The 21,350-nt window shown below is 39.1% G+C and overlaps 1 protein-coding gene across 1 annotated transcript in view; it reads right to left on the minus strand.

Moving 5' to 3' along the window:
- Nucleotides 1–1,181: 1,181 nt before the first annotated feature.
- The window catches only part of LOC126184331 (glutamate receptor ionotropic, kainate glr-3-like), a 94,008-nt gene continuing 73,839 nt past the window's right edge, over nucleotides 1,182–21,350 (minus strand). Inside the window, exon 4 of the mRNA XM_049926706.1 lies at nucleotides 1,182–1,448. Coding sequence (XP_049782663.1) covers nucleotides 1,182–1,448 — 267 coding nt within the window. The remainder of the gene's footprint in view (nucleotides 1,449–21,350) is intronic.

A 21,350-nucleotide genomic window follows, 5' to 3' on the forward strand; every position in this document is an offset into this window, starting at 1 on the left:
GCATGTGTGTCAATTTGTACCTCTCTATCTACATTATTCCGTGATTTATTCAGTTTTCAAATTTATACTGACTTTTTGATGCCCTGGTACTACTAATCCCACAAATCTGAGATGTCCCTGTAGAGTGGGATGAAAAGTTCACATCGTTGTAGCTAACAACAACTACAACAGAACTGGGCACAACCCCACAAGTGGGTGATGCCTTTCTGAACCTAACGTTGTTGTCTAAGATTGTTGGTTGTTGATTTTCACTGACAAATGGAGACTAAAAGCGACACATAAGGTATTAAATTTTCTGCCGCACCAGAAATTTTTTTGCTAATTAGGGCTCATATGACAGTATAAATATCTGTGATGTTACAAATGAAAATCAGTTTACATTGTTGCACATATAAAGAAAGATAGTCAGTGTGATGTGCATAAATTCAGCAAATTATATTTACATTATGTTCCATTTTCCACCATACAATATGGAAATATAATTACATGGTCAGTCAAATACTGAAACAAATGTTACACAACACAAAAGAATAATCCAGAGTAATAGCCTATTTTCAAATAATTAAATGCAGCAGCTACTATGCAGGTGCCAGCTAATATTACACAAGTTTTAGTCTTTTACAGTTCTCTCTATCTTTTTCTCTACCAACAGTATAAGGATTGCTATTATACAACCAGCAAGTGAAATAGTTAAGACGGGTCCCATAGTACAGAAGGCGACACTTATAAATTCGGATGCTATTTTAGCTTCATTCTGCGGCCAGTAGATCAGTAGTGTTCTTGACAATATACCGCTCTCGCGCATTTTGTACAGCCTGCGAAAGACAGAATTTATCAAAAATTTGTCTAAGGTTGTAATGAAACAGAAACATATGCACATCGACTACAACTCCACTTCTTGTTTAGATGAGGTATTTGTAAAACAACTACTAGCCATAAGAATGATGTCAAATTTAAATAACTGTGTAATTGTTCATTGACACTACTATCTTTCCACGAAACCAAAGTCATCTTCAATAAATGAACTATTGAGAAAATTGTTTCTGTATTATTATGATACGAAAAGTGCATAGAATTCATATTTTGAAGTAGTCTAAAGCTTGCAATGGGGTCTATGTTAATTTACAGTTGTATATTTGGAGAGAGAATATATTACAGCTAATAGTTCAAAAAATGCAACATTACTTATCGTTGATGATTTTGCGGTATGGGCTGCCCTTCTGAAGACCTATTCCCAAATAACAAGGCGTCGATGCCTCAGGAATTTCCGAAAGAGCGCAAGACAGGCTTTTTGAATATAGCATGCTTGTCTCATGCTTGGCTATGAAGGCATACTTGGCATTGCTGCAGACTCTCTGGAGCCCTTCGATATTGCCATGTGGTAAAATATCCTTGTTCGGTGCTATCAGCTGGAGATATAACGCTCTTCTCACGTTATCCGCAGCATACTGGAAGAGAAATAAACAGATACTGAACGAATATTTCTAAAATGTGATTGCTTTTGGCTCTTTCTATAATAACGTTAACAAAATATATACAACGCCAGAAAAAGAACTAGTACACTCTTTTAGTTGTTTCCAATTCACTCAAGGTCTATTTCCACAACAGAGCATAGGCAGTATACGAAATGATTGCATTTACAGATCAATAGTACAATTGGTTCTGAGGTACAGGTATCGACCCATGCTGAAACAGCGATGTTAGTACGTGGTGTAGCCTCCATGGGCGGCAATGCAGGAGTGGACTCGGGCATCCAATTGAATGTACGGATGGCGAATACTGTCCTGAGATACGGTATCCCACGCCTGCTTGACCGGCTCACGTAGTTCTGTAAGAGTTATTGCTTGATGAGTCGCACGAGCCACTTCTCGTCCCATCATATCCCACACGTGCTTAATTGGAGACAAGTCTGGAGATCGTGCTGGCCAGGGAATTTACTACACGTCTTGAAAAGCCCGTTGAGCGTGTGGGCGAGCACTATCCTATTGGAACAACACAGTACCTTCCTGTTACAAGAACGACAAAACAATGAGTCTAAAACGTTCTGGACATCGCGAACACTGGTTAGCGTCCCCTCCAGAAACATCAAAGGTGAGTGAGAGTTGTAGCTTACCGCACCCCAGGCTATAAGATCTGGGGTGAGGCCAGTGCGTATTGGACTAATGCACTCTATGAAACAGCGCTCACCAGGTCTAAGTCATACGCTCAAAGAACCACCACTTGCACGCAGACAGAATCCGATTTCATCGCTGAAGACCACAGTGTGTCATTCCATTCTCCAAGTGATCCTCTGACAGCACCAGTCGAGCCATGCAAGTCAATGTTGTGAAGTGAGAGGAAGATGGGCTAGAGATGTGTGCGCCCATAGTGCCACTGTTAATACTTGTTTCGCAACAGTTCGTGTTGACACGCCTGGGCTCACAAGACTTCTTACGAGGGTCACTCCAAAAGAAATGCACACTATAATTTTTTAATCCATCTTTTTTTCTACATGGTTGAAAGTTTTACAGTGTGTAGATACATCCTTTAGGAACAATATATTCATTTCTCCACACCATTTCCATCTCTCTCAACTGCCTTACGCCATCTTGGAACCAGCGCCTGTATACCCGCATGGTAAAATTCTGGACCATCCTGTTGGAGCCACTGTATGGCAGCGTGCACAAGGGAGTCATCATCTTCAAACCTTGTTCCACGAAGAGAGTCTTTCAGTTTCCCAAAGAGATGATAGTCACATGGAACCAGGTCAGGACTGTAAGGCGGGTGTTTCAGTGTTGTCCATCCGAGTTTTGTGATCGCTTCCATGGTTTTTTGACTGACATGTGGCCGTGCATTGTCGTGCAACAGCAAAACATCCTGTTTTTGCCGGTGTGGTCGAACACGACTCAGTCGAGCTTGAAGTTTCTTCAGTGTCGTCACATATGCATCAGAATTTATGATGGTTACACTTGGCATGATGTCCACAAGCAAGAGTCCTTCGGAATCGAAAAACACCGTAGCCATAACTTTGCCAGCAGAAGGTGTGGTTTTGAATTTTTTTTTTCTTGGGTGAATTTGCATGATGCCACTCCATTGATTGCCTCTTCGTCTCTGGTGAAAAATGATGGAGCCATGTTTCATCACCTGTCACAATTCTTCCAAGAAATTCATTCTACCATTTTCGTACTGTTCCAAAAGTTCGCCTCATACCGTTTTTCTTGTTTCTTTGTCAGCCACTGTCAGCATCCTGGGAACCCACCTGGCATAAACCTTTTGTAACGCCAACACTTTCAGTATTCTGCAAACACTTCTTTCCCCTATCCCAAAGTAGCGTGACAATTCGTTCACTGTGATGCGTGTGTCAGCAGTCACCAATTTGTTAACTCTCTGCACATTGTCTGGAGTGTGTGCAGCACGAGGCCTGCCGCTGCGAGGACAATCCTCAATATTGCCATGCCCTCTTTCATCACGTAACCTGCTTGCACACCGACTAATTGTACTGCGATCGACAGCAGCATCTCCATACACCTTTTTCAACCTCTTGTCGATGTTTCCCACTGTCTCGTTTTCACAGCACAGGAATTCTATGACAGCACGTTGCTTCTGACGAACGTCAAGTGTAGCAGCCGTCTTGAAGACACGCTGTGACGGCGTCACTCACGGTAACAGGCCGAACTAAGTTTGAAAACAAGTGGGAAGGATGTATCTACACACTGTAAAACTCTCACACATGCAGAATGAAAACTGTATTTTTACAAAAATAGTGTGCATTTCTTTTGGAATGACCCTCGTATATGGGATGAGGTAGCTGTACGATTTGCCACTGCTGTCCTTACAATACAACGATTCTGCTGCGTGGACGTCGAAAATTTTGTCTACGGGCGTGATACCAGTATCGTTGCACAACTGACGTAGCACGTCCAACTTGTGTGGCAGCTGCCTGAAAGGACAATCCTTCAAACTAGCTCAGTTAGCTGTAAGGAACACAAGTGCTTCTCTGTGGCATGGTTGCTTGCTTACTTGTTTGCATCACACTGAGCCTTCTGGATGTGAGCATTTTCTATTAATGGATGGAGACAGATGGCGCTCTGGTAGCTATGCCACTACGCTCTCTGTTGGCGGACGACGTTGAAACCATTATCGGTAGATTGGCTATCACCCAGGTTGCACATGCTGTCATCGGATCAGAATGGACGTCGTCTTTCCAGGTGTACTATTCTTTCCAGCAGTGTACATAAGACAAAATACCTGGAACTACAAAAAGTCCAGGGCTATCTGCATGGATAAGCAATCAGTAGAGTGACGCTATAGGGTAAACGTTAACTGTCAACTTAAAAATTTCTGATTGTGTAGTATTAGGTTTCAGCCTTTTAATCGGTAAAATAATGCATGTTTATCGTTTTGGGAACTGCAATGTATGATATTAGTAATCCTTTTTTAGTTATTCAGACTAAAAATCACACTTATTGTTATAAAATTCCAATTTTGACTGTGAGCTACAGTCATAAAATGACATTACGAGTGGCATGTCCACTAAGCTACGCCATTCAGAAGTTGAGTGATACACAGCTAGCAAGTTGCCGTGTAGTGGCTTGTCCCGTTAAGTGAGTAGGCGCTGGGATTCGAATCCTAGTAAATAGAGCGAGTTGTGACCGAAGGTGGGGAGCCACTTGGCTGGCCGCAGAATCCTAACGAGTTGGAAAATTCCAAGGTTACAGGAGATGAAGTACCACAGTGTGCTTAGGCAATATGGCCAGAAACTGACTGCGTTAGAATCTGAAACTTAGGGTATTGCTAATATTTGTAGCCATTTTCGCCAGATGCTAACTTCAGTTATGTTTTACCAAATAAACAATAAAAATCCTGTATTTTGTAACTGAATTTGTTTGTATCAAACATGTTTTGTTTATAAGTACTAAGCATCTTCAGTGACCTATAATAGAAAAAATATGTAATTACACACGTTTTGATATGAGATTTGTAGTGATTCTTTGCCAGTTTATTTAAATCTAGCCATTTATATTTACAGTTATTTGATCGTATATTTTATTTACATTTACTCAGTGTCTTATTTATGCATTGACTTGTTGCTCTATATGTGCTAGAGACAAATAGCTCAGGTTGCTTACAATAAACATTTCTTTGCACATAACTTGTACTGTAGCACACTTCACATGCTATAGTGACTGAGGCACCATGGGAGTTGTAGAAGGGGAGAGTGGAGTTGAGTGTTGGAGTGTACATAGAGGAAGGATAGGTAGGTGGTGCGGCACAATGTGTGTACGTGTGTGTGTGTGTGTGTGAGAGAGAGAGAGAGAGAGAGAGAGAGAGAGAGACAGACAGAGAGAGAGAGAGAGAGAGAGAGACAGAGTGTGTGTAAGTTTTTATGGTTATTTGCAAATCAGACTGAATTTTTGTCTTATGTTATTGCTGCTTTGGTGATTGAGAATTTTTTTCATTTTTATTTACGGCCTTCTGAACGCAATATTCTTCTTGTAGTGTGAGCATTCCTTTTTATTTTGTTACTACAGCATAATATTGTGATGTCTGTTTTCATCCCAGTAATTTTCTTTTATTATGTGTTCTGCATCTATGAAGTGGATACATTCACTCTTCAGTGTCCTTATATGATCTTTGTACCTGATGTTAAAATTTTTTTACGGTAATCTAAATATATTTAGAATTGCAGTTATTACATGTTAAGTCATTTATTCCTGAACTTCTGTATTCCTCTTTTTCTTCTGACAAAGTTTTTAGTTTTTTGGTATTGCTCTATTTGTCTTGAAGGATATATTGATTTTATGTTCTTTGAAGATGTTGCTAATCTTGTGGTTGAGTAACTATGTGAGTTAACGAGCATTTCGCTCTGATTTAAGTATATGGCCAAAAGAGTCAGCCTTCAGGAATTTTGAAACAAACCCTGTCGTCCAGGACCGGGTGCCACAAATGGTACAGATTCACCAGGAGATGGGGAAATTCACAGGCGTCTATTGTCTATTGAGGCCTAACCGCTGTAGTGTGCGAGTGAGACAGACGAGAACCTACATCATAGGGTAACCCAGCAGAAGCCGTTTGTGGCCGATGAGATGTAGCAGTGTTAAATATGGCGGACCAATGATCGGGCATAAAGGGAAACATTTATGAAAAAATTTAATTCTGTTGTAAATTCAGGGAACGAAGCCATAAAAATTTTAATCTGTCATCCTTCATAAATTTCCATGGTGATCCCAATAAAACTTGAATATTGATCATTTCTATAATAGTTTAGGATTTACTGTTAAAGTGAAATTAACAAGTTTTGTAACAAAGACCTGAATGCTAAAATCTGAACGTTTTGGTCGATCTTAACGATTTTAAATTATCAGTATTTTCAGTTAAGCATCAGATCATCATTTCCTCCACACAAAACACATTGAACGATGAGAGCATGACACCTTATTGAATCATTAGGTAATAGAATATTTGTTGTAAAGTTCAGTGCATAATTGTTGCTTTTGTTCTTTATTTATCTATCAGAAAGCACATTGGTGCAAGGCTACTGGCCATGACATTCAAAGTTAAGAAGGAAATTGTATTGTTTTTATGTAAAAGTATTTAACTTTATTATGTAATGGATATTATTGTTAATTTATTTAGAACGTGAAAGTGGTCAAGCTTTGATTATTTAAATGTGTTAAAATGTAAAATAATGAAGAATAATCCGTAGCCAATCAGGCGGACGGCTTCAGGAAAGGGAACTGCCCTAGTCAGTTGAGCGAGGATTTTCGGGCCGTCCGGAGTGGCCGTGCGGTTCTAGGCGCTACAGTCTGAAACCGCGTGACCGCTACGGGCGCAGGTTCGAATCCTGCCTCGGGCATGGATGTGTGTGATGTACTGAGGTTAGTTAGGTTTAAGTAGTTCTAAGTTCTAGGGGACTGATGACCTTAGATGTTACATCCCATTCTGCTCAGAGCCATTTGAACCATTTGATTACTCCCAGTGAGTCTATGGATGTACTCCAATACCTTGAAGAGTTAATGGGGAGCGTAACATTGGGTCTGGTGCATGACTGACACCAGTCTCGGCGTTTTTGACATTTAATAAGTTCCTGATGTGTGTGTATTTGCCAGTGGCGTGTGATCGTATCCCAGACACGAATCTGTATTGGAATTACCCCCCCCCCCCCCCCCAATTGCCATTCGGTGTGGCCGAGCGGTTATAGGCGCTTCAGTCTGGAACCGCGCGACTGCTACGGTCGCAGGTTCGAATCCTGCCTCGGACATGGATGTGTGTGATGCCCTTAGGTTAGTTAGGTTTAAGTAGTTCTAAGTTCTAGGGGAACGCGGCCGGTGACGGGTAGAGGACAGTGCTGGTGCAGACGCGAAAGCGGTCCGTTCGGCTGGAGACACCAAAGTGGACAGTTCGGATTGAGACGCGAAAGCGGACAGTCGGTCTTTAGGTAGCTAGGAAGCGAAACGACTTAGAAAATTTCGCGTTGTGTGGTATCGCGGGAATTATTCTCTGAGCGGAGAGCACCCGCGCGCCTGGTGCGAACTCTAACTTTTCGTGTAAATATGGAGGTGGAGTATTGAATTTGTGTTTCCTGATGAGACTGTGGATAGTCGAACTGTGTCAAATGGATATGCGTTCGAGTGTACAGTAACTCTAAATACGACCACTTTCGCTATTAGTTTGCTTTCTCAATAAACATTACTCTAACCAAATCGCAGCTGTGTGCCCTACATCACTTATGGGTCGTTAATTTAGTTCCTGATATTATTATTACTGTTATTACATGTTATGTTAACTTTGTATTTCGCAAACTTTCCATCAGCCAGACAATTTAACCAAAGGGTCACAAGTGTCTAATTTAGGGCGCGTAATGCGGCAAGTGCGGTTCAACACCTAGACGAATTTGAGCCAAGACATTTCGACGAAGAGGAACCGCATGTGAGCCCGAACATCTTTGGGATGTTAGCTCGCGTCTTTTGCTATGTGATGGTCAGCCAACCATTTTTACTGACTGCACTCTTTTGTGTCTCTGTTAGTAGTAAAATTTTCCAAGAGCCCACCAGCTCCACAGCAATGATGATTTACAAAGTAGGTAAGTAACTTTACTTTATGAAACTTATGAAACAGAATTACAACAAATTAAATCAAATAATAATAATTATTTATTTACCATATACTTTATACATTTATTTACCACATACTTTATTTGCCATATACTTTATGTCAAAATTTTATTAAAACTTAATGAAAATGCTTTCAAAATCCTTACTGCCTACTGCCCACTATGAAAGCTGGAGCACCCATTAGCGGACAGTGTGAACCATGTTGACTATCACTGTGCTATGTTGTGATGTGACGTTTTATGTTGAGGGATGTGTTTTCTCATATAAGCATGCATTGTGTGTTATTGTTATATATTGATGAATCCAAATTGTTTTCAGTTTTGCTGTGCCCTTACTTTATATTCATGTTGTGGTGTCATACTGACGCTGCATCCATTGTTTTGTGATATGTTGATGATCATGTTCAGTATAACCTGATAGTTCTTTTTGCTTAGAGGTATTCTGCAATGTCTGTATACCATACGTCTGATGGCTGGAGCTCTTGAGAGTGCAGGTTGATTGATTCCCATGGAATAATCACATCTGAGGCTGTTTCTGTTCTGAAAATGTTGAAACTGTGTCTGTTGTTAGATTTCATGAGTTTGAGGTCGAGGTAGCGTATTGTCTCTTCTGTTTCTGTTTCCATGGTGAATTTGATATTATTTAATAACAATTTTGGTAACATTTACAAGTTTAAGTCGCCACAGTGAGCAAATCAGTGGGCCACATAATCAAGCTGCAAATGGGCAGGTAGAAAAGGGTTCATGATCTTTTGGCTTTTTATTTTCGTTGTGAGATTGGCTTTCGTAAGGTTTGTGTGGTCAGAGAGCCACATGGGTTTAAGTGTTTCTGGGAACTTAGAAATATTTTGAGGTGTACCAACTCTGGACTTGAAAATATTTTGGGACTGGAGTGCTGGTGGGCATAGGCTCATAACAAGTCTGTCAGTAACTGAATTTTTCAGGTGATATGAGCTTTGCCACGGTATAAAGATTTGTGAAAACTTAATTACTATGTTAGTGATTTGATGCACAGCTCCATACCTTTCATTTACATTTGTCACTACTTGCAAACGCTCTGCTAACTCTGCAAAGTCAATCAGTTTGATTTCTTGTTTCTATGTTGTGCAATTTAATTGCGTGTGTGAGGCTACTTTTTAGAAAAATATTTGTGTCTGAGTTGAATAAATTCATGGTCAATATTAATCCTCTTGCTGTAGCCCACATTGTAGTCTTGTAGTCTTAATGTTTTTTCCTTTGATATACTCAATCAGTTTATTATTTTGTTTGTTTCATTCACTTATGTGTCTATGTTAAGCTAATGTACAGTCTTTCAAATAAAACTGGCCATATGAGAGACTACGTCCAAGTCGTATATTTAATACAGACAAAAAAACTTCCTGCTCCTCAGAATTATAAGTCTGGCAATATGTACCATTCGGCAACGTTGTATGATCCAGGGGTGTTTGGAGAAAGCAACGTATTCTTCTCAAGGTGTTAAGAGTGCTGTTTCCGCCAGTCGTCTAGTTTGAAACGCCATGCAACGTAACCACACAGTCACGAGTTCAAGTTGTCTCCTTCCTCCATTTTTTTAGAGCGCATTTCGGATGTGTACTAGTGTTATCAGTTTCATGGAACTTGAAAGATAATTCGCTTCACTTCCTAACCCACCTGAGAATAGTTTACGGGCAAGAGATTCCTAGCCTTTCAGTGACCACCAGCTGCCGACCACAGGCTACCCGCCCCCTGACCTCAGGCACCATCCGACCACACTAAGGCGTTATAACTGTATTTATTAACTATCATTTTCTTGTTTAAAGTTCTAGTATTGCTTTTCCAGTTAGGTCTTGGAATTTGCATATTTGATACTTATGAACATTGTTCCATCGTTGTAAAAAAAAAAAAAAAAGTCGCAAGTGGAAAAAGGTCTAACATTTGTGCCATATTGTTCACTTTGAATTTAATAGAGGAGAGAAAGGCAGCAGAGATAGCTTGAAACCTTTGTATTGTGTGTGGGAAGTGCTTTTGCGCAAAACACGACAGAAAACGATTTTCTTCTGTGAAGAAAAATCGTTCTGGACAGTATGATTTTCCACATTCTAGAATTATGATAACTGAAATATGTGATGACTTGCAACCATTTAACGGTTATGCGACATTTGCGATCAATAGGCGAGGCCTTATTTTGAGGAAGAGATTTCTGAGAATGAATGTCTGGAACAAACCATTGTATGGTAGTGAAACATAGACTGTAAGAAAACTGGAACAGAACTGAAGCATTGATATGTGGTGCTACAGATGAATGCTGAAAATGTGGTTGATGAATTACCTGGACACAGTCCTAAGACTGCTTCAGCTGTTGATGATCACCCTAGAGAGTATGAATCTGGAATAGTTAATTTAGATACATCTGATCATCCTGCCTCACATAGGATCTGTTGTTATAAGAATGAAATAAAAATTTGTGTTAGCTTCATTTGGAAGAAATATTCCTAAAGAAGGGGGTAAATATCTATTGTATGTAAATAAGTTATACACAACTGCAACCAGTCACTTTTTGCAATAATGTAAATTTACATCCATATCGACAGATAAGCTATAGTCATGGCGATACATTAAAGTGTGACCCATCTTTCTGCCATAGAACCAGCACCCAGCATTATGCTACTACCAGTAATGATGTAACTTCCCGGATCCTCCCGAAATCATCTGAAGATGAACCCGAAAGGGTTCGAAAACCGTTTCGTGTAATAAAGCATTATCATTGAAAAAAGTGACTGGTTGCAGTTGTGTATAACTTATTTACATTCAATATACAGTCATGGTTCTAAAATATCCGTAATGGATAAGCATAATCTGTAAATATCTATACTTGAATGAGTTGTACTGTAATCGACAGTGAGTACAAAATTTTAATGAAGTAATTTCTGGCCATCCATGTCTATTTGTTTTGAAACTATTGTCAGGTAATTATAAGTTTAATGATATTTTGAATCTAATAAATGAACATTTTTGGAACTAAGGCACAGCTTAAGGACAGCTGCAATATCAATGAGCAATGAAACTCAGGAAAATCAAAAAAGCATTGGAATCAAAAACAAAAAATTTTCAGTCGAATATTAGAAAAGAAACAAATTAAAAAACATAACAATTGATTAAAAACTTCAATAAGAATGTAACTGATGTTTATAACAAGTGTGTAGGATTAAAATCATTAGTAGATGGAAAAATAGAGGAATTAATCAAGCAATTTCAAAATGATTTAACTGAAATTTTTCGAGTATCTAAAAGGTTATATTAATTTTAAAGGTAGAAGATCCTGTAAATGGTTATGATGCAGTTGCCAAACAATATTTAGAAAATGAGTTAGCCAATCTTCTTACAAAACCTTAATACGCAAGTATTCTAACACAGCTCAGTAACTATGTCAACAAAGAAGAACTAAAAGCTGAATACAAAAATATTCTAGGAAAATTCAGTAAAAGAAATACAATTTAAGAAGTGATACACAAGATTATCTTAAAAACCAATACAACTCTTAATTATGCATTAGATAGATATGGTGTACTGGAAAGTACGATAGTATATATTGGTAATGGTGAAAATACTGTGGAAACAGGTTGTATGCTGAGTGAATGGACCATTGAATTGGGCAATAACCAGATTACACCTTGGGCTTCAGTTGGATCTAAAAATTATAATTTTGAGAAAAATGATAAAACTACAGAGATGAAAACAAAGGGATTCACTTTTAAGTATAAAAATATTCAAAAACTGAATGGAGAATCTATGATAAGATTAACTGAGGATGAAGTGAAAGACAAGATACAATAAGAGTGCAATAAATAAGTAGGGATGTAAATATTAAAAAAATTAATGAATAAGCAAATTAAGAAGGAATTCTCATTTCAATAAAATAAAAGAATAGTTCTATACAATTATGAAACAGTTCAATATGGTTTTTAAAATTATTTATAAAAATTTGATCTATAGAAATGGAAGCCTTGTGAAGAAGCTCAACAACATTATCAATATTAATTTGTCTAAAAAGATTAGTGAGCTACAAGTAAATGTTTTGTATGACATTACAGGCTGCAAATATTTGAAGTCTAGAAATGGAGAGGAAATTTGTGTGGAGCTCAATAACAATTTTAAAATTATTTTGACAGACCAATGTTTGAAATTAAGTAGTAGTAGGGATTTTCAGTTTTTTAGAAGGGGGAATATTCAACTGAGATGTAAAGGAATGAAGAAACTTAAATATAATTATAATGAATTGCATGATCTCGAATTTTTTGTTTAAATTTTTTAAATCGCGATAATCTAGTGTGTGATAAGGATAACCATCGAACACTGAAGAAAGTGAAAACATTAATGGTAATAACATCTCTGTATTGCATTATATTCTAGTTTCCTATTTAAAATATTTTTAATTCATTGTAATTTCGTGGGGGATGGCCATCGAGCACAAGATCTGACACACCAAAATGAATAACAAGTTTACGTTCTAGTGACTGATGGCCTTCTGTGACAGGATTTGATACAGCAAGATAAATAAAATGTCTGTTTCATTCGTTAATGGTAACCAGATTAAAGACCTGTATTTTTATTAAATTAATTCTAATGCACTTAGAATGCCCATTATTTTCAGCAAAATTTTATAACATTCTCGTGCACTCAAAATAGATGTGGCTTTAGATATATAATTGTAAGTGGTTATATTGAGGGCAGTTTAGGTGTTTTTAATACATAACGTTCTTTTGACGAATTACAGATAAATTTATATAGAGGAATTAATTAAATTAATTTTATTTTAATTTTAACAATTTTTATAAATGAAGATTTCTTGGGTGAGTTACTGATGATGATTGATGCAGATAATTGTCTTTATTTCAACTTTTATTGTCATAAACAGTCACAGTTCCTTATAACAGTCCCACATCGTCGACATGAGGTAAGAACATTGTGAGATATGAACATATTTTAATAGAAAAATCTGGAAGGAACTGTTCCTGGAGAAACTTTGTCAACATGTAAAAGAATGAACAAAACATCCTCACACTGAACAATCGAATGTGCTCTGATGATCACTTAACACAGGTAGCGACCACAGGATAGCTACAGCCAGGATCAATATTAACACTAAAATAAGATGGAATATGTGATGGAAAGAAAGATCCAAGCTACAATAAATGAACTGGGAGGGGAAAAAGTGAGTTCAGCCAATGGATAGACACGAAACTAAAAATTCAAAAGTTAGATGGAACGAAGTTGAACAAACTCTGGACAGAAGTTACAAGTGGTATTCAAACACCAGTAGCGAAAGTCAAATTGGCGCTGGATCAGCATGATTATGAATGGATGGTTGATTTAAACGGTGGCCAGATGCCCACGTCGACACCCCATTATCCTTGAAACGCAGTATGAGTACCCTAACTGTCTGTGTTATCCATGTGAAAGTGAGGGAAAGTTTTCTAAGCATTTGTTAATCATGTAACTGAGGTGGGACATAGATGCCAGACCTGATATTCACCTAATGGGTTGTAGGATACAGTCTGTAAACCACATCTTAGCTAATCAGCAAGCCAACCTTCTTCGTTAATCCACTGGATAAATTAACTCCAGGGCCAGCGCACCTCCCTACCTCAGAAGCGTCGGTTTAACATGTGCGGCTATCTGGGTGGGTAGTAAAGAAAATCAGTGCACCCGAAAAACAGAAAAATCCGAGATTCGATCTCGAAACAGAACAGCTTGTACAAGAAAGACGAAACACACTGAGATGCATCCAGGTACTGAGTCCTTAACAAAAATGTACCATAGGCAACAGAAAAGGTTAGTGAATGAAAAACACTAGAGTGAAGAGATCATCAAAATCAGTTGGAGGTTGAAGCTCTTCTGCTCTTGAATGTTTACAATTAGATTTGTTTTTGGAGAGGGTCCTCCTTGAACAATATACTAGTTTTTTTTACTAATCAGATATGTTGTGCTGAAGTTTCAACATGATCAATGGGGTTTTTGCTATCTTCTATAAAACACTACAAATGCATTCTACTGCTTGTACACACACAAATTTGAGCTTTTAAGACAGTATTTACGGATACGAAAAATAATGCAATCGCGACAGGAACGGTCGCGGGTTGCCGCTAACAAAAATGCAGCCTGACTGAACGGAAGTGGCCCGCGAACAAACAAGATGGACGAACGGGAATGGAACAACAAGCATGACGACGGACAGTCGAGCAAGACACGAAAATCATCAACAAAGTATTAAGCAACGAAGTCACAAGAGATATTCTCACGAAATCAAAACAATGTCCACTTGTAAACGGGAAGTGAGAGGTAGCCGCCTAAATACACGACAAGGTATGTCGCTATTGGCCGCTGGGACCACATGCTCCACAGTGGTGCGTGCCTTCACGTTAGACTCGGGGCCAAGAGCACGCGTAGCCATGGCGTACGGCGCGACTGCATGGGGCTCGGTACCAGAAAAAACAAAAAATTTTTGTATATATACCTTGCTATCCCATGCAGTGGATTTCTTGGATTTTATGTAATTTAATACACTTATTTCGTTTCACAGTTTGTCATCTGCAAGCATTTAGAACTTACTGTAGGACAGTGGTTTAATTAGAAAATTTACGACTGGGTATGTTATGGTTGGTTATGCCTGCCATTAAGTAATACTGTGTGGAAGGGTGTTTGTGTGTGTCTGTGTGTGTGTGTGTGTGTTTTATTTATTTATTATTCATTGTTTGTGTGTTGTCTGAAGAAAAATAAAGATTGTTTGTGTATGGTGTCTGTTCTTTTGGACATGTCAGAAAGAAGAGACATCATGGTGGATCGTGACAGCTGTGAAGAACTAAATTTCAATGAATTACAGACATCAGCTGTGTACGGGATGATGGGAGAGTTGAAAATGTGTGCCTGACTGGGATTCAAACCCAGTATCTCCTACTTAATAGGCAGACACTCTAACTCCTAAGCCACTGTGGACAGAGGAATCAGTGCGCCCCCCTCCTCCCCCTCCCCCCCCCCCCCCCCCACGGCAGACCCACATTCTCAGTTTACTTCACATACTACAAAAGAAGTGCTCCCTGACAATTAATCGCAATGCTCATGGTAAGGCGTACTCCCACATGAGTTCAAGCTTATGTGTGCATCCACACCAACATGGTCCTTGGTTTGTGATGGCCGTAATTATATGTGTATGGTGTCTGTTCTTTTGGGTATGTGCAAGCAAAGCTCTACAAAAACACCATAGCAAATTTACATCAAATTATTTTAAACATAAAATTCCAGAGAATCTGTCTTTCACATAATGTAATAATTAACTATATACGTGTCAATGCAAACAGTATGTCACCTGCAGCACAACATGTCAAGCACAAAGTTGAAGTTGGCTGCTGAAACAAGAAATTAGATACCTACACATAAAGAAGCAGGAACACAATGTCAAACTATTCAAAGTTCATCTTGAACTAGAAAATCACATCAAAATCTCTGAAATATTAAATGAAATCGTGAATAGATTTAAATAAAACACAGAAACACTAATAAAAATAAAATGGGAGAAAAACTAGACACATTTTTGAAACAAAACAAAATCACACTTCAATGCAGAGCTGACTAGAGATAGTTGCAGAAGAAATAAGATGAATAAAAAAGAAAAACAACATATTGACAGGAACGAAAACTGAAGAAGAAAAAACTTCCACGAAAATAATGAACAAACTTAAAAACAACGGGTCTCTCATCGCAAGAGCAAGGGCAACACCATGATAGCAATAAAACAGGTGGAATATAGAAACAAAATCTTAAACGTTTTAGAAGACAACAATGTCTTAAGGAAGCTAACCCAGCACAAAGATACCAGAAAAATATTCAGACACTTCTAAAAAGTATCATACATATATTCATGAAACAGAAAGTGAAATGGCTAAAACAAACGAACGCCAAGGCACCTATACTGAACAGAGTGCTAAAGGTTCACAAGGAGGACACACTGATACATCCAGTGGTAAATTTCAGAAGTGCACCCACATATCACCTACCCAGAGAAATACACACATACTTACAGAAACATTATGTATACACAAACAACAGAAGCATACACAACACCAAAGAACTGATACAAAAAAATCAAACACGTCAACATACACACATCAGCTGTACTGACATCATTCACCAACACATCAATGTACACAAACTCCCCCACCACTGAAACCTTCAACATCATCAAACAACAATTGGTATAACATAATGTCATTCCCACACCCCACATAAAAGAAACAACTAGTCTTCCAAAACTAATCACAGAGTAAAACTATTTCTCATTTGACAACCAGTTCTACTCTCTAAAATACGGACTACCCATGGGGTCAACATTCAGTGGACCCCTAGCCAACATCTTCTTCAGTAACACTGAAAAAAAAAAACATTTGAAACAATAGTAGGCCTTGAACAATACAAGGTAGTATATGGGTATTGCTGCATATAAGACCTCCTACAGCTTCTAGCTGAAACACCTAGTCGCATACAACTCCAGAATGATATAAACACAGTTCAACGCAAAATAAAATATGCTATCTAAACATAAAATGACAGAATGTTAAACGTCCTTGATCGCACAGTTCACAGAGACAACAACCTACACCAATTCTCTATATTCAGGAAAGTCACCACCTTGACAAATACTCTAATCATATGATTGCACACAAACTAGCTGGTTTCCAAATGTTATATGCTGCATGGACTGAACAAAATTCCACCCAGTGAAGAAAACTACAAAAATGAATTACAAATAATCAAACAGATAGTTATAAAGAATGGATATGATACAAACATTATAGAGAAACTTAATCACAAAATGAAAACAAAAATATAGAGGACACCCAGCACACAAAAACAAACAGCCAATAACCAACTTACAAACACAGACACACAGAACATAAACACACATAAAACAAACATACAACACAGACGCACACACACACACACACACACACACACACACACACACAAGCGTATATGAACAAAAAACACCCATTTCACTTACAACAACAAAGCAGCCCACAGAATAGGCAACATATTGAAAAAAACAATGACTAAAAATAGCCCACAGGACAGACAACTCAATACAGTGAAAACTAAGAGCAACCAACACAAGCACAGACAAACACAACACATCTGACATGCCAGAACTGCAAATCAATTTATATAGGACAGACAAGCAGAAACTTTCGTCCCAACCTGGTGCCCTGCCCCCTTTCATCCTCTTTATGGCGTCTTCCACTTCATTCCAAGTTAGATCATCAATTTCCCCACTATTATAATCGTCTGCTGCCTTAGGCTCTCCATCGCTGTTAGTTACCCGCTTGGCGGCATTCAACAGATCTTCAAAGTACTCCTTCCAAATCTTTTTGAGCTCATACATTTCCTCCACAACTCTTTCATTATTATCCATGATCCTCAGGCACTCGCTTCTGTCGTTCCTCTTATTTCTTACCATGGTGTAAAGTACTTTTTTGTTCCCTTCACTGTCCTCTTCTAACATTCTTGTCCATTTTTCCAACCACTTCTGCTTCTCCGCCCTTACTATGGTCTGTGCCGCTTTCTTGCTTTCCTTATATTTTACCCTAGCTTTCTCTGTTCGGGTCTGGAACCATTCTCTGAAGGCTTTGTTCTTTCGAAGTACTGCCTCTTTACATATGTTGTTCCACCATGGGGTTTCCCTACTTCTCCTCTTTGTGCTAGTTCTTCCGCACACAGTCTCAGCTGCCTCAACTAGAGCCCTCTTAAAATCTCCCCATTCTTCTTCCACTGTTCTCTGATCTTCCTTTGGCAGCTTCTTCCTGATCAGTGTCTGGTACTGGGTCCTCCGTTCATCCTCTTTCAGCATCCATGTCTTCAACCTTTTCTCCTGTATTTCTGTTGCCCTCCTATCTTTTTTCTCTCTCAGGGTGGCTACCAACAGCCGATGGTCACTGTCTAAGGCCTCAGATGGAATGACCTTAACATCTGTGAGGCTGCTCATCATCTGCCTATCCACTAGTATATAGTCTACTACTGAAGTTTGGGACCAGTCCCCACTGTACCAAGTTATTTTGTGACTACTTCTCTTCTTGTACCAGGAATTTGCGATCGCCAGCCCATTCCTCTTGCAGAATTCCAGCAACAATTTTCCTTCTCTATTTCGGTTCCCCCAGCCCTCTGGTCCCATTATCTCCTCGAATCCTTTCCTGTCTGTGCCAACATGTGCATTGAGGTCCCCTATTATAATCTGATTTCCTCCATTTAGCTGCTTTTGCATGTCATCTTCAAATTCCTCCTTCTCCTTTTTTGTACACCCCACCTGTGGGGCATATGCTTGGATGATTTCAATGCTTTTTCCTTTCACCCGTACTCTGGCTTTTATCATTCGATCATTGATACCTTCCACCTCCTCCTGCAGACCCTCTCTAACCACTATTGCCACTCCATTTCTTCCCCTCTCATTCCCTATCCAGTACAGTTTACATCCTTTACTTAGTGGTTTTTCACCAACTCCTCTCCACCTAGTCTCAGCAAGTCCCAAGATGTCCAATTTCCTCCTTTCCATCATTTCTACAATTTCTTCTAACTTCCCAGTTAGAGTCCTTACGTTTAGGGTGCCCAGTCGTAAACCATCTCGTAATCCTTTTCCATTACTTGGTCGGTTTCCTTTAGATCCGTTCCGTGATCCGAGGCATGTTCCCTTTTTGAAAGCAGTTGATTTATCCACTACTGGCTTGCTAGGCCTATCGCAGCTTCACCAGAGCCCCGTTAGCCGTCACGTTTCAGGGTTCCCATAGGGCCTTCTCAGCTACCGTAGCGGTCCTGGGGCACACGAAGTCTCCGCTGTACATCGCCCCTATAGGAAGTCCCCTACTTTGTGCCGCTGCCCATCTCCCACGACTTGAACGAGGGGTTGGACTTATGGGAGACGTCAATACGGTAATAGAATTCTTGCCATACCTGTCCCAGCATGGTATCATTGACTGTGGCAGTTGCTTATCGTATTATCTCCCGGAGCTCTGCTACATCACGTGGTAGAGGCAGTACATACACCAGATCTTTAATGTGTCCCCATAGAAAAAAATCACGCGGAGTGAGATCTGGTGATCGAGGAGGCCATTTCATGAAACAGCTGTTCCCTCCTGTAGCACGGCCGATCCTTCGATGCGGCAACTCCGTGTTCAGGTACCCACGAACTTCACGATGAAAATAGGGTGGAGCCCCGCCCTGCTGAAAGATGAACGGAGAGTCCGATTGCATTTGAGGCTTCAGCCATTGCTGCAACATGTCCAAGTAGGAATATCCAGTAACAGTGCTCTCGGCGAAGAAGAGTGGCCCGTATATTTTTCGACGTTACAAGCATAAAAAACGTTTACCTTTGGGGAATCACGCTCAAATTCAATGCGTTCATTTGGATGCTTTGTACCCCAGATTCGACAATTATGCCGATTTACTTTCCGATGTGGAAAGTGGCTTCCTTGATAAAAAGTGATCGAAAATGCCTTCCCCATCCTCATTCAATTGTTGCAACTGCAAACAAAACTCAAAACGCTCGTCTTTGTCATTGTCATTGAGCTTCTGCACTAGCTACAATTTGAATGGTTTCATAGACAGCTTCTGTCTCAGGACTTTCCACACTGTCATTGGAGCCATTTCGAGTTCATGGGATGCACGATGTACCGATTTCTTTGGACTCCTTATGAATGTCTCTCGTACGCGCTCCTCATTCACTTCACTCACACTGGGACGTCTGCTTCTCTTTGCCAGGCACAAGCAACCAGTCCTAACGAATTTGTTTTGCCAGTGGTAAATGGCCTTCCTTGTTGGTGGCTTCTTACCATACTTGGCTCTAAACATACGTTGAACAGCTGTAGCACACTTGTTTTTTCCGAACTCCAACACACAGAAAGCTCGCTCCGCACCTAAACTTGCCATGTTTGCGACTAGCGCTGACTATCGGCAAATTACCAAACTGCGCTGTGGCAGTATACATGAAAAAGGCTTTCAGGGTTTCTCTTCAAAATGACATATGTATCATATTTGTACAATGTTTGGTTCCTGTGCAATAAATAATTGAATGTGTTCCCGAACTTTATGTACACACTGTATATTTTCAGGCCGCTAACAAAAATCATTAAAAACCGCCTGAGTCGAAAATTTGACTTTTTCCAGACAGTCGACAGGCGGGATTCAATAGTATTGATCATATCCAAGCAGTACACAACATGATACAGAAATGTACGTAGTGCCACGACAAAGGGGGTGTGGTCCGTACCGGGTACCAGCTCCATAAGCGTGACAAAACTTAATAGATCCTGTGGCCTGAGCTGTAAAAATATTGGTTTTTCGTCGTTTCACTCCTGACGCTTTGGGAGAGGGCGAGCAACGAGAGAGCTTTTGGACTGGGCCTGATCCCTTTCCATGCGCAAGTTTTATTGCCAAAACAGTGTACAAAAATTTTTCTTTTTTTGTCTGCATTTTTGGAATAGTGTAGTTGGCGTCATTGTTAGTATTACTGTTTCACGTTAAACTGCACTTATTGTAAGTCTGACTCAATGCGATCGTCGGCATTTTTCTATTATCGCGCGCATGACCGTATGCAACTGTGTTTTCTTCTGCAAGATATAGCTCACAGGTGGAGTTGCCACCTTTTTATGAGCAAATGAAGTATATTGATCGTTAAAGGTAGAAAAAAGTACTTTGTATTAAAATAAAGCATTATTTATACTTTTTAATAATTATGTTCAAAAATATATTTTAATAGCTTTTGGAAATAACAAGTAAATCTCACTGCTAACCAGCTACACAGCATCTTTGCAGTCTATATTTAAGTTAAAATAAACAAATAATTCATTTTTATCAAGTGAAGCCACATTTTGTTTCTTTCGTCCTGCCACTTGATATACAATGAAGTGGTGGAAATCAACAATGAAATGAAATTAATTTGTACAACTTTCTAAAATAATAATTGTGTTATTAAATATTTGTTGCCATTCTTGTGCAGTGGATAATTCTGCGAAACCTTCAGAAGTATTTATTTGATTGTATAATATGTTTAATAATACAATTATCCCATGAAGATAATTCATCTTTAATATGAGTTTTTGTAGCTATAATTTCAAATACGTTGACAAAATGGTCAAATTGAACAGTAATTTTTCAATTTATATTGGTTAGTGTAAACAACCATATTGTTAACTAAATTAAATTTAGGTACTCTACAGATTTGTCAACAGGTAACAAAAAA

Source organism: Schistocerca cancellata, chromosome 4 (assembly GCF_023864275.1).
Source record: "Schistocerca cancellata isolate TAMUIC-IGC-003103 chromosome 4, iqSchCanc2.1, whole genome shotgun sequence".
NCBI lineage: Eukaryota > Metazoa > Arthropoda > Insecta > Orthoptera > Acrididae > Schistocerca > Schistocerca cancellata.